The sequence below is a fragment of the Stenella coeruleoalba genome (genome assembly GCF_951394435.1).
Source record: "Stenella coeruleoalba genome assembly, chromosome: 6".
In the NCBI taxonomy this organism is placed as follows: Eukaryota; Metazoa; Chordata; class Mammalia; order Artiodactyla; family Delphinidae; genus Stenella; species Stenella coeruleoalba.
In genome coordinates this window covers 67,563,567-67,578,864 of record NC_137151.1, presented here as the reverse complement: position 1 = coordinate 67,578,864, position 15,298 = coordinate 67,563,567, and the positions used below count along the sequence as shown (strand labels likewise).

Sequence of the window (15,298 nt, the reverse complement as noted above, 5' to 3'; positions counted from 1 at the left end):
CATGAAGTAATTAACAAAAAAGAAAAAATAATGGCAAACCAAAAAACAAAAGTACATGAATGAAAATGAACAGTAGAAAGAAGAGGAGAAAGACAAAGTTAACAATGCATGCTGACGATTCATGCAATTTCTCTGGCAAAATGCATTTGGGCTTTATATTAAAAAAAAAAGCAAGATTATGGAAGGATGCATCTTCATCTCGGCCAACACCAAATGTGGGTACTAATTTTCAAAGGAGATCATTCCTTCTCCCTTTTCTAATTCTTTGCTTTTAAGATCACCAGCTCATTTCTAACTAGTGTCAAATCAAAACTCTGAATTTTGCTTCAGAAGTCGTTTACTGTCTGGTTTTCTGAGATTTATTTTAAAATGTTCATTTTTGTCAATTTTTTCTTTCAAAAAGAAATTGATGTCTTAAATGATATTTTCCCCTCACCAAAAATAAAAAGGGCCAATTTAGAGAAATGACTATCACTAAAGGAATGGCTCCTTTAAAAGTCCATTAGTTTCCAGCAATTTGGGAGAAAAATGCAAACAGGCCATAAAACAGCATGCCTTCTAGACATGATGCATAACATAAAGTGATGCATGCAACTTAAACAAGGCAAGACTTAATGGTAACTTCCTTACCCCAGTATTCAGAAAAAACTGAAGTGTACAGACAAAGATACAGACACCCAAAATATTCTTAATCCCTTCTTATAGAAAAATACACATTTTTCATAGTATATAAAACAAACAGCAAATGCTTTCCCCTAACCTGTCACTTTTAACATTATATACCAGCAGCTGAACGTGCGTATTTCATGCTATTACATTTGTAAAACTTTTTGAAGATCATCACTGCCATCTTCTGGTTAAATTTTACCATAAATGACCCCAATCCCAAGTATCTTTTAAAAATAATTTTTCAATGTACAATATTAAGTGACCAATATATTTTATGTCGTGCTGCAAGCCCTTCTTTTAATAGTTTACTGAAAAGAAAGTAAGTTCCTAGTTATATAGAAACCAATCTAAAGAAATATGTATTTAATTAAAAGTCTGTGTTTTTGGAATAGTCACATTCACTGAACCCTTAAAATTATGTTTAAATGTTTATATATGCTTCAGTAAAAAGTGGGTTTGCTCATCTAACAAAATGCACAAGTATAGTATAATGAATTACATCTTAAACATAGGTACAAAACTGATCGTCCTTATTTTTCAATGCCAAATTCTATTGGAAACCAATAAAAAGATTAGAAGAAAAAAATCATAGCTAGAATGTTTGTTTCCTGAGATACAGTGGTTAATTCTTGCTCAAATTTCAAAAGACCATAAAAACACAATAAAAGGTTTCTAATTTTGTGATTAAATCTCTCAGAAACAATGCTAAAACCAGATTGCCTTCATATAATTCACATCATGATACCACTGTGCTAGGGGCTGCATGTATAACTCATAGCTAAACAAGGCTTGTATCTGAAGTAAAAGAATATTAATGTCCCCTAATTTCTCTTAGGTTACATTTTTCCTCATCTTTTTGTCCACCACTCACTGTGAGGCTTCCCCTAGGCGTCTAAGTTCCAACTGATACAGGACAGTGGTTTGTCTACTACATTGTAAGCACAAATATGTTTATTAAATTATTTAGTATAAAATACTAAATATTTAGTAGTATAAATTTACTACTAAATATTTAGTAGTATAAATTTAATAAATTTATACTACTACAATGTTTTCATATTAAAGATTTCCAAAGAAGAAATTTTGAATTCTTTAAATTACAAAGTTAACTTCAGGCTTAGGAAAATAATTTTTCTAAGTATACATACAGGAAAGATTTGAGAAAAACAGTAATATTCCTATCAATCTAATTATTTGTGATAAATTATAAAATTCTTTTCCAGTTAATGTTTTTTCCCCTTTCTGGTAACTTCAAATATCTATGATTCCACTTAATACGTTCATCACCAGTATCTTAATTGGTTAAGACTACATTAAAAGAAAAATACGTTACCTCAAATCCTTTATGAAAACAGGTTAAATAGTAATTATACATACATAAATACACTAAACTAGCCAATTCTCAAATAAAAAGTTTCAGAAATAAAAAATAAGTTACACGGGTGATGCAACCAAATTATCACTGTTTCTCAGCCAGAAGCAAGATAAATCACCATAACTTCAAATTTGTAATTAGATAAAAATCTCCATCCCAGAACTATATTCTTTCAACCAAAGATAGTTTTCAAGCCAGCTGATAAGAGACTAATTAAGGACTCAATGTTATTATCTGGCCCACCAAATTCATCTTTCAATAATAAATAATCTATACCACAGAAGGGACAAACCTGGAAGAAGAAAAATTACTATCACTGAAAAAGGAGGAATGTTAACAGGAAAAAAGGGAAAGGTAGTACTAAAATACGGTACTACCATATTTTAACCCAGTTAGTCTAGAAAAATCAAAGAATACAGTAATTGCACAATAAGGCAATGTCACTATATTCCCAGACTCCAATAAATGACCCCCCCAAATGAATACAAGCATGCATTCAGGGAGGTTAAAAAAAAACTAAATAACTCATAGTCTCTCAAATCTCAGAAAGGGCTTAATTCTAGAGTTCATTTTTAAAGATGGTTTAAGAGTACAATCAGCTTTAGAAATAACATAAGCTATTATTAATTAGCTTTTGCCAAATATCTGAGATATGATTTGCATAGTAAGAACAGTGATTCAATCAGATTACCTTTACTCCACAGTTCTGTATATAAAATAGCCTAAAACAAGGCTTTAAAAATGGTACAAAAGATTTAATATTAACATATATGAGTTAATCATGTGAATGTTTTTAAACTTCTTAGAAGTTTGGAGCAAAGATACCTATTTCTTTCTTAGAAAACCAAGGAAGAAATGTAAACTGAAAGACAGATCTACACCATGGCATTCACTGATCATGCAAGTAATACTGAAAGGCTGTGACTCTGATTCTTTAGGACAGAAAGACAACCAAGAACCATGAAGGCCTTTCCTGCTAGCTTAGATCTTGGCCTCCCAAGGATATAAAATTAACACTACTGCCATTTAGCCTGTGAAGGAACAACCAGAAATTTTAAAACCACAAAGGACCTGGGAATGCACCTAGATTTAGAAACCAGAGTTAAGTCTGAGTCAACCACTCAGAACTATACCGAAGTCTCAGAGATGAACAAGGATGGTGCACAGCTCATTTTTTTTTTTTTTTTTTTTTGTGGTACGCGGGCCTCTCACTGTTGTGGCCTCTCCCGTTGTGGAGCACAGGCTCCGGACGCGCAGGCTCAGCGGCCATGGCTCACGGGCCCAGCCGCTCCGCGGCATGTGGGATCTTCCTAGACCGGGGCACGAACCCACGTCCCCTGCTTCGGCAGGCGGACTCTCAACCACTGCGCCACCAGGGAAGCCCTCAATTACTTTTTAAGAGAAAAAAGTCTCTAGCAAGAAGGGGCTCTTGCCAGGAAGAAGAACCTAGAAAAGGTGGACAGCCAAAGAAAGTAAATGTAGGAAGTGGGAGTACTGGCAGAGCACAAATGGGAAGAGAGAGCTTCTGAGATAACCAAAAGTTGTGAGGCCCCTTGTAGCTCATCTATCTATGATACTCAGCACTCAAACACAGTCCAAGTTACACAGTAATGCCCTCTTGTGGATACAAGTGCTCCTAGGCTGGAATATTAACATTTAAATATCTGTTTAATTTTTCATACTTACTCTTTTTGTCCTGAAAGACAAACCTTAATTCTCTGACACAGATGTAGAGAACAAACATATGGACACCAGGGGGGAAAGTGGCGAGGGGGGCAGGTGGTAGTGGTGTGATGAATTGGGAGATTGGCATTGACATATATACACTAATATGTATAAAATGGATAACTAATAAGAACCTGCTGTATAAAAAAATAAATAAAATTCAATTTAAAAAACCCTTAATTCTCTGAAATATTAGTTTCTCCTTTTCATATGACCCCTTCTCCTGATAACTTTAAATATCCTCCCCTTACCTGCCCTAAATGTTTCCTTTATTCTCTTCAATGTAATTCAGAGCATCAGATAAATTTTTTTAAAGAAATTAATAAAAATAAAATTTTATAGCATTAAAATACTATAAGGAACTGTTCTTAAAATTAGGCTAAACTTGGAAAAATGACTTGATAACATGGAAATCATTCTATCTAAAAATCAGACTTACTAGTTAGAGAAATAAGTGCTAGGGATGTGATGTACAACATGATGACTAGAGTTAACACTGTTGTATGATATGTAAGAAACTTTAAGAGAGCAGATCCTAAGAGTTCTCATCACAAGGAGAAATTATTTTTCTTTTCTTTTTATTGTATCTATGAGATGATGGATGTTAACCAAACCTACTGTAGTAATCATTTCACTATATATATAAATTAAACCATCATGCTATACACTTTAAACTTACACAGTGATGTATGTCAATTATTTCTCAATAAAACTGGAAAAATCAGATTTAAAATATTCAAAAGTTACAAGGGAGGGAAATAAATGAAGCAATACTTGACTACTGAACTTCTTTTGTTTATTCCTAATAAAAAAATTGATTATCACACCAATCGATGTACTGTGCCCTACTGATACAGACTCAGGCTACAGAGTAATGGACAAAACCTATTTTCATCTCTTTACAAGATGGTTAAAACAGTAGTTATACATACAAAAAGAGATTCACTTTATTTATTTTTAGACCATCAGTGTTTACTAACTCCACATTTGATAAAACATGTCTTGAAAGTTGTGCCTAAAATTAACTTTCTGAAGACTGGCCACTTAAATTTTGTTAAAAAAAAAAATCAAGCCATACTTCTTTTGTGAAATATTCAAATTTCAATTTCCACTATGCATTTTCCTGAAATTTAAACAAGATTTTGTTGGTACTGCTTTTAAAGCAGATGGCTTTTATTTGGTCTTACCAGGTGGAAAGACACATGACCTAATAATAATTGAACAAACATTTAAGTCTCTAGTCTGTGCTGGACACCAGGGATAAAAATGTAATATACTGTCCCTGCTCTCAAGGATCTCTGACAAAAAACAATCAAATGATCAGATAAATAAGAATCTACCAGCAAAGAGAAGCTAAGAGAGGTTTTATTAGCTGTCTCTTTTTTAAAAAATGAATTCTTTTCAGCAGAAGTTTTTTAAAAAAGGGAAAAAGTCCATTTTAGGTAAAACCAGACTGATGCTTTTAATAAATCCTCTTGAATATTTTAGTGGTGTTTTTATACTTACTTCTATAATTTAAAAATATTTAATGAATACATTTGTAGTGAAAAGAAAAACAAGTATCCATCCTGGGTCGTGATATAAAATGTATTTTTATTGTTACTGTCAAGAAAGTTTGATAGCCACTGCTTTCACCTGTATCCTGTATTCTCCAGGCCTTATTTTAAATAAATACAGGAAAGATCTTTAGACATTTGTGAGAAAACAGAAGGTGGAAAACTGCACAACTCATTTAATGAGGATACTATAACCATTGTAATAAAACCAGACAAAATACAGTAAAAGGAAAAAAACTATAGGTCTGACTCTCTTATGAGTATAGATGAAGAACTCCTAAATAAAATATTAGCAATATATAAGAAAAATATTCTCATAACTAAAATGGGTTTATTCCAGAATGTAAGCATGCTTTGAAAACCTACCAATATAAATTATCATATTAATACATCAAAAGGGAAAAAAAAGCATATGATCATCTCAAAATACTAGGAGACCTATGAGTTTGTCGTTCATATTTTGGTGATTTTAAAGGATGTCAAAATTCTTTGTGAATGTGGGCTGGACTTAGTGACTCTCTTTCCATAGACAGAATGTGGCAGAAGCAATGTCCTCTGACTTCCAAGGGTAAGGATAAAAGGATAGCTTCCTTCCGGCTCTCTTTGTCTTTGGATTGCTCACATTGGGAGAAGCCAGCTGACATGCTGCAAGGATACTCAAGCAGTTAGTTCTATGGAATGGCCCACGTGGGTAGGAATTCAGGTCTCCCACTAACAACCAACACCAACCTGCTGGCCACGTGACTGAGCAAATCACATGGCTGGTAAAGCAAATCCTCAAGCCCCAATCAAGCCTTCAGACGACTACAGCTCTGACTGACATCTTGACTTCAACCCCATGAGAGACCCTGAGCCAGAACCACTGAGCTAAGCTATTGCCAAATTCCTGACTGGCAGAAACTGTGAGAGATAATAAACGTTTATTATTGTTTAAAAAAAATATCAAACCGATACAAAAATAGAAAACTTGAATGGACTATAACCATTAGAAAAACTTGAAATGGTGAGTAACTCCTGCTCTCCACTATCCTCTGGGGAAAAAAAGCATAATCTGAGGCAGTTTTACAGTTGAATTCCACCAAGTATTTAAGGAACAGGTAATATCTATCTTTTACAGCTGTTCTACAAAATAGCAAAAGAGAAAGCTATCCAATTTATTTTAAAACCATAACCATGGTGGCCACTGAACATGAACAGCACAAGAAAATTATAGGCAAATTTCATTTATGAGCATATACACAAAAACCCTAAATAAAATATTATATAATCTATTCTTTAAATACATGGAAAAATTCATCTGCCACACCTGGATATGACTATTAGTAACTAAAGTGAAAAAAATTAAGTATGTTTTTTGCTTTTCTAACAGGAAATGCATTCAGGGTAACCAAATAGCCCTAGTTACTGAGGGAAACCTCCCCTTTACAGAAGAATTTCAGTCAATAAATGTAGAAGGAATGATGGAATTATAAAAATAATTAAATAACTGATTTGGAAAAGATTCATCAGTAAGTATTAAAACTACTTGGTAAAACTACTTGGTAAAAAGTTGACAGAGAAATGAATATTTCCATGGTACCAAAGTATCACCTCCAGATATTACTTGCTAGTCCAAAGGGAAAAAAAGTAACTACAATGGAGAAGCCTGGCTGTCACAATTGTAACCCAGCAATCAATCTTGACATCACTGATAACAACCCAGACATATGTGCTACTGATGTGATACAATATGAAGTACACAGAATCATCTATGAGATCTTCTTGCCAAAGAGGTTCAACCTGAAGCTAATCAAGCTTTTAAAATCTAATTTCCAGTTTAGAGAAAATATAAAGGATAGAGGAACAAAAGCTTAAATGTGAGAAAACCCTCAGAAAAACCCAAGAGGCGAGACATTCTAGAGACCAATTGGCCCACTCTCCTCAACCAGTCGATGACATGGGGCAAAAAGGAGTATGTGTGTGGAGGATCTTCTAGATTTAGAAAGACTAAAAACATACAACTAAATGCAACATATAGTACAGGAAGGTTTTCAGGGGAAGCTTAAGAAACTAATTTTTTTTGAGGGGAAGAAAAATTTTGTGAAGCTATGGCTATTTTGAAAAAGATGAAAAAAGAAGGGGCCATTTTCTATAAAAGAAATTAGAATATACTAATATAAAGCCACAGTAATTAAAACTGTGTGTTAATAGTATAGAATCAGACAAATGGGTCAACAGTGAACATACAGAGCCCAAAAATGCCCATGAATATATGAGAACTGACTGAATGACAAAGTTGGCATCAGAATATCAGTGCAGGAAAGATGGACTATGTTTTAACAAATGGTATTGAGAAAATTAGTTAACTATATGGAGAAAAATTAGGCTGGATCCCTACCTCATATTATATTCAAAAATATAACACAAATATCTAAAGGTGAAGGATAAAATAATAGAGAAAATGTAGGAGAATATATTTGTATCCTCAAAGTAGGAAAGGATTTCTTTTCAAAGAAAACCAAAAAAAAAAAAAAAAAGGTTATAAATGGTAGATCTGACCATTATCAAAATAAAGGATGTGAACACATCAAAATGAAGGATTCTGTTCAATAGAAGGTACTATGATGGACGCAACCTAAATGTCCATTGACAAAGGAATGGATAAAGAAGATGTGGTACATACATACAACAGAATATTACTTAGCCATAAAAAAGAACAAAATAATGTCATTTGCAGCAACATGGATGGACCTAGACAGTGTCATACTGAATGAAGTCAGACAAAGACAAATATCATATGATATTGCTTATATGTAGAATCTAAAAAAAAATGGTACAAATAAACTTATTTACAAAACAGAAATAGAGTCACAGATGTAGAAAACAAACTTATGGTTACTGGGGCCAGGGGGCAGGGGGGGAGAAAAGGGGAGGGATAAGTTGGGAGATTGGGATTGACACATACACACTACTGTATATAAAATAGATAACTAATATGGGCCTACTCTATAGCACAGGGAACTCTTCTCAATACTCTGTAATGACCTATATGGAAAAAGAATCTATAAAAGAGTGGATATATATATGCATAACTGATTCACTTTGCTGTACAGCAGAAACTAACACAACATTTTAAATCAACTATACACCAACAAAAATTAACAAAAAAAATACTATGAACAGTTAGTAGATGATAGACTAGAAGAAGGTATTTTTTAGAAGACTAAAACAGACAAAGAAGTCCTCCCTTAAGTACAAGCAACTCCTACAGCAAGGTAAAGAACCCTAATAGTAAAGGGGCAAAGGACATGAACATGCAATTCGTAGAAGGGAAAATCTGAATGGTAAATAGTTATATGAAGAAATGGTCAATCTCACTGTAAACAGATAAATGTATATTATGACATTTTGACATACTACTTTACACTCATCAAGTAGACAAAAACTAAAAAGTTGGATAATATCAAGTTATGTGGATATAGTGAAACAGTTACTTTCTCATACACTGGTAGCAGGAGCATAAACTTACAGTCATTCTTGAGAGTGGTATGTAGAACCTAATAAATGTAAGTCAGCCTACACACAATAAAATAGCAAGTCAATTCCTCAGCATACATTCCAGAGAAACTCTTCCACAGTCCTTTCAAGGGAAAAGAATATGTTCTTTGCAGTGTTGCTTGGAATAGCAAAGCAAAGAGACAGGAGCAATCTAAGTGCCTATCACTGGGGAACAGATAAGTAAAATATAGTATATAACAGAATATTGTGTACCAGTCAGAAGTGAATAACTAGATCTATATGTAACAACATGGGTAAATCTCAAATACAATGCTGCTTGAAAAAAAGGAAAAAACAGAGTGAGACATATAGTACAATGCCATTTATGTATATAAAACATACACACTTAGATATATGAAATCTTAAAAATGTCAACACATGTTGGACAGATCAAAAGGACGTATGTTAAAAATCCAAGAATGGGTACTTAATGCAAGACTGGAAAGGACAATGGAATTGGAGATGGGAAATGAGGGTGAAACACACACACACACCACACACACACACCACACACACATACACGAACATACAACTAAAGAACAGTCTTTCAAGAACAGGTGATGGAAGTGGGCCATAAACTGAGAAATCTGAGCAAGAGAATTTAGTGAAACTGAAGTCCTAAAAAGAACAGAAAAGGGAAAAAAAAATCTACAGGAAAAAAACAAAGCTAAAGGCTCATAAAAAAATGATCACTTAAAGACTATATAGCTGGGCTTCCCTGGTGGTGCAGTGGTTAAGAATCTGCCTGCCAATGCAGGGGACACGGGTTTGATCCCTGGCCCAGTAAGATCCCACATGCCATGGAGCAACTAAGCCCATGTGCCACAACTACTGAGCCTGTACTCTAGAGCCCGCGTGCCACAACTACTGAAGCCCGCGTGCCTAGAGCCCGTGCTCTGCAACAAGAGAAGCCACCGCAATGAGAAGCCCGTGCACTGCAACAAAGAGTAGCCCCCGCTTGCCACAACCAGAGAAAAGCCCGCGCGCAGCAACGAAGACCCAATGCAGCCAAAAATAAAATAAAATAAATAAATTTATTTTTTAAAAAAGGACTATATAGCTAACAAGCAACTTGGTTTAGTTACTAGGGTATTTTTTTAACAAGATAAAAGTATTCTAATTCATTTACTTTTAAAATTGCAATATGCCACGGAAGCTTATAAAGACATAAAAATTAAAGTACTTTAGTCTTCACATTTTACCAATAAGGAAAAGGCAAATAAGCTGAAAGTAATAACAATGAAGCCGACCATGAAAGTAACCAGCTTTTTCATCTTGAAACCTTTTAGAAATTGTAGCTCTAAGACAGTTATATTGCAGTTTACAATAGGCATACAGCAGATACTACTTCTGGTATTTGTCCCCTGGACTAGATGGAATTAGCCCACAAACTAACCCTGAAATTTTAGGTCCTTAAATGACAAAGCCCATGTCAAACTAAAATACTATGTAACAGCACCCAGCTCAGAATTATTTTAAGTAAGCATTTAATGCTTTCTTATATGTAACCAGATTGTCCTCAATACCTCTATTATTTCAGCTTTTTGGTCTAGTATTGCTTTAAAGTGAACAGCCCAGAAAAAGAACAAGAATAAGTGAAACTGCTGCCATAATAAGCTACAAATATTATTTCCCTTATTAGCATTGAGAGCAGAAGGCTGTAAGCTTCTCCTTCCACTCCTATACCTTTGAATACTGATATACTTTTAGAACTTTGATTCACTATACCTCTCTTCAACCTATAGAAAGGATTATAGAGTTAAGATCAGTAATCACAGTCATTTTTGGGCTTAATATAGTATGGCACAGATAACTTGTTCAACAAATGTTTGTTGAAATAAATTACTGATTTAACAAGAAAAGTCAATTGGTTTATGTTAATAAATATAGTCTTGCAGCTCTTCTGAACAAACCAAATAACCATATATTAGCACATCTGAAAAAAGTCAATTCCAAATGAATTATAAGATTAATGATTTTTAAGAGGCACAAATAAGAAAAATATACAAAATACATTAAATCAACTCATCTCACGTATGTCTGGGCTGAATAAGATATATGCCTATCTCTTATAAATGGATATATTCTTATCCTTACCAATGGGGGATTCTGGAGTTAGCCCCATGCTTTGAAGCAATGCTTCAGCTTCTCTTCTTTTTTTTTCAAGATCTGATTCTTCTTGCACAGGAGCAGCTGCTTCCTTCTTCTGATCAGTCTAAATTTTTTAAGTTAAAAATTTAAATTTACATATGGTATGAAACATTTCTGTTTGCAAAAAATATAAATTTTTTAAATAACATGCTAATACTGTATACTTCTGGAGGTAGACTTAGTTTTGAATACACATTATAGTCATTAAATGAAAATCATTCTCAATAGAGTTTTAGTAAGAATCTACAAATGATATGTATTAAATTGATCCTTAAAAAAATTTTTTTAATTTATTTAATTTATTTATTTTTGGCTGCACTGGGTCTTTGTTGCGGTGCGCAGGCTTCTCATTGCAGTGGCTAGTCTTGTAGCAGAGTATGGGCTCTAGGCACGCGGGCTTCAGTGGTTGTGGTACGTGGGCTCAGTAGTTGTGGCTTGCAGGCTCAGTAGTTGTGGCGCACGGGCTTAGTTGCTCCACGGCATGTGGGATCTTCCCGGACCAGGGCTCGAACCCGTGTCCCCTGCATTAGCAGGCAGATTCTTAACCACTGCACCACCAGGGAAGCCCTAAATTGATCCATTTTTATATGTAATCAAGGAGTTCTCACAAAAATTTTCTGAACAGATAAATTCAAAAAGCATAGTCAATTTCTATTTATTTACAACATGAAATTGCTATCCATGGTCAGGAATTGTGGAAATCTCACAAATACATAAATACCACAACACTATGAAGAAAAAAAAAAGACTGAATCATTTAAGAGATAACAAATTTTAAATAAATGAACAATCTGATTCGTTGAAAAAGTACAAGTACCTCAAACTTCTTTATGAAGTCTTCAGTGTCTTTATTCAACTTTATGTAAAGGATGTTTGTCAAAAATTCATCTGGAGACAGGTTTTGTTTTTATTTTATAAACTACAGGTCTTATTTTTATGATGATAAACACACGGTTTGGTTTGGTAAAATTAAAATTTACTCTTGCATAGCACAAAACATTTTTTGTCATTGAAATTTTTGCCAACGTTTATTTCAGCCATTTATAGTTTTAGCAAAATCTTCCAGTTAAACTAGATAAGCCTCAACACTCTCAGATTATCCAAAACATCTCAAGTGAAATTTAAGCCTTCAAGGAAAAAGTTTTATATATACACCTCAAAAGTCTTTTTCAGCTAGACAACTATTACTCATACAATCGTCTGCAGTAAATTTTGTTAGTCATAATATTCTGATACCATTTTAACTTAAAGAAGTCATCAGAAAATTTCATCAAAATAGCCAAACACACTATATTATCAAGTAGACACTTTACCTGTATATAACAATATATTAGTAGACTCACTGTTTAATAGTATTATAATTGTAATGTCTCTGGTAATGTTTGATAACCTTTAAATCAGATATAAAGCATGTAATAGACATCCCTTAGGGCCACCTATGGCCATCTTTAGAAAACAAAAACCAAATTTGCACTCAGCCCTGAAGGGTTTAAGGCTACACATACTAGTTTGGAATGGCTCTGCCAGTCTGACTCATGCTTCTATCTGTTGGCTTTTCATCAAATGGAGAACTTTAAGGTCCAACCCTCTTATAATAATGGATCACAAAAAGGTTCAGAATAAACTAGAAAATTCTTCAAGTACAGGCCTTTACAGTATCATAGCAATGCTGCACATAAATTGCACCTTCGGTTTTTCTTTTTCCCTAAGAGATTCCTGGAACTCTTGGCTATTGTTTAGGCTATCACATAGAAAAACTTCGTACTGTCACAATGAGAACCAACTATCTTAACACTGGCCATTTAAAACATCTATGATAAAAGTATACAAATCTGCCTAAACAGTTTCCATAGAGATAAATGTACATTTCAATACAGGAGAAAGTAAAATATCTCCAGCTCAGGGTCAATGTATATTTGCCATACATGATGAAATGGTGATGCCAAAAATCAGAAGATGTAAGTACCTAGTCCACCTTTACAATAGTATCAAACCCACTACTTGGTAAAGATATTTCAATGACTAACTCATAATAAAGGAGATACGATCAGTTAAATAATCCCCTAATCAATTAATAATCTATGCTATATTTCTCTTTGCCATTATTTATTCCAACAACTAGCAGTTCCGACGAGTAAAATATTCAGGTAAGTTCAAAGTCCAAACTAAGTTATGATGTATATGCCATGTTTTATGAGCTACTACAAGGCAGATGCCCCTTACTTTATATAATAAACATATCCCTAGAAGACTAAATATGCATATTGAACTTTTCACCTAAAGTGCTATATTTGCAGTCACAACTGCTGGAATTTTAACTATTCTAAAAGTATTACATAAACGTATGAGTACTTAAAATCCAATTATTTTATATTATCTTTTAAAAAAATCAAACATACTTCTTTTTTTTTCCTTTCTTCTTCTTTCCTCTTCTTTTCCTCTCTTATTTGAGCCAACCGCTGCTTCTTACGTTCCAACTCTGCCTTTAATTCACTTTTGTCAGACATGTTTGCGACCTTAAGAAGCATATAATCATTTACAATCATTATTACATTGGTAAAAGCAGCACTCTTTAAAAAAAATTAGTCTTTCAAGAAGAGAACTGTCTCGAGAGGCCATGTAGTTCAATACTATCTAAAGAGAACATATAAACTCTACTTTTAAAATAACGGAAGCACATATATTACTAAGACCTGAAAAAAATTATCAATATAAACAAACGTGTACAAAAAATGAATAACCAGAATTGAGCATAGTAACTAGCACCAGTAAGCTCTTTAATGTTCACATGCTCAAATTCAACACAATATCTCTGGCTCTTAGAACAGAGGACACGGGCTGGCATTAAAAGCTAAGCTATATGACACAGATCAAATCTGCTATCAGAGTTTTGCATTCATTCCTAGAAATTTGATAAAACAGGCGGTCACACAGAAAATTTCTATAAATTCTAAAACTACCATGTAATAGTAATATTAAGAAGAAACAAAACACAAATATTACCACCAATAACCATTAAATATACTTAAAGTAAGTACGTTTTTAGTCAAAGCCCAACAAAAAAGTCTGACCGGATAACTACATACAGCTGTCAGGTCCGCTCAACCTCCTAGAGGCCGGAGCCTCCATGATTGACGCGTTCACTTTCTTAAAACTCCAAGGAAGAGAAAGTCTCAGGAATTTTGTGCTACAACCTCCGCGTTCGGGTACTTTCAAACACACACCAAGTAAAGGAAAACGCTGTCAACGCAAGTAATAGCGACTTTTATTTATAAAATGGAGTAAGGCGAAAAGCAGTCACTTCTCCCCTGGGGTCACGGCCAAGAGGGAGCGGTGCAGAATAGGTCCGGGGGAGGAGGTCTCGAACTAGCCTCGAGGCTCCTCGGGGCACCTCTGGAGGGTCCAGAAGGGAAGGGAGTGGACTCGTCTCCCCTGGCCTCCCTGAGTCACCGCACCTGGTTCTCCCCGCCTCTCCTTCCCGGAGCCCGGCCCGGGCGGCGCTGTCAGCAGGAACTGCCAAGCCGCCCTTAGAGTCCCGACGTGAGACACAGCAGACAGAAGGGCCTAGAGGGAAGGACAGTCAACCCACCTGTTAGATGGTGGGATGGGGAAGGGTCCACCTGCCAGCAACTTTCCAGTAACGTCCCTCTCCTTTGCCCCCAAAGGCAACGGTCGCGGCCACTAGCTCCGCAGCTTTCCCCAAGCACACAAAGAGGGATGGGCGGCGGCTGCTACGGCGAGAGCTGAGGGACAAATGGCTTCACCACAACGAGGTCGCTCCCAGAAAGAAAGGGAGGGGCCCTGCTGCGGGGAACTGTAGCCCCTCTGTGACTTACCTGCGTAAAGCAGAAGCCGAGAGATGAGACAAAGAATCCGCCCAGGGTCCCGAAGTGTTTCCGCTTTGCCAAAACCTGTAAGACTAAACCTAGTAGCCTGGGGCTGGGTAAGCAAACAACCGCCCCCCCGCCTTAAGGATTGACTCGACCAGGGAGAACTACAAGCCCCAGCTACAAGGAAAACCTGCGTACGGCGAGCAATGCACTCTGGGAGTTGTGGTCAACGGTAGTCGCAAAGTATGCTGGGACATGTAGTGTTCCCTAGTCTTTCGATTTTCCCACTTTGAGGCCTTCCTTCAAGATTCCAAAGAGAAGCTTCCAGCAGTTCTCCTTAATGTAGTCTTGTCCGCTGGTCATTGCTCACAATGTTGTATGTGTTATATCTTAAGATCTTTGACTCAACATTGGCCGAATGTTTAAGAAGTGTTATTTTCAAGTGGTGAACCTAT

General features: G+C 35.3%; 1 protein-coding gene across 4 annotated transcripts in view; it reads right to left on the bottom strand.

The window, feature by feature from the left end:
* DYNC1I2 (dynein cytoplasmic 1 intermediate chain 2) overlaps positions 1-14,782 on the bottom strand; it is a 57,822-nt gene extending 43,040 nt beyond the window's left edge. For 3 of the 4 annotated variants that reach the window (XM_079923465.1, XM_079923466.1, XM_079923467.1), the window contains exons 1-3: positions 14,603-14,782; positions 13,413-13,529; positions 10,960-11,077 (exon numbers count right to left, since the gene is read on the bottom strand). In XM_079923465.1, the coding sequence (XP_079779591.1) occupies positions 10,960-11,077; positions 13,413-13,520 (226 nt within the window). In that variant the 5' untranslated portion in view covers positions 13,521-13,529; positions 14,603-14,782. Of the gene's footprint in view, positions 1-10,959; positions 11,078-13,412; positions 13,549-14,602 lie in introns of those variants that run through there. The other variant, XM_079923464.1, reaches the window with a different exon arrangement.
* Between the last annotated feature and the right edge of the window lie 516 nt (positions 14,783-15,298).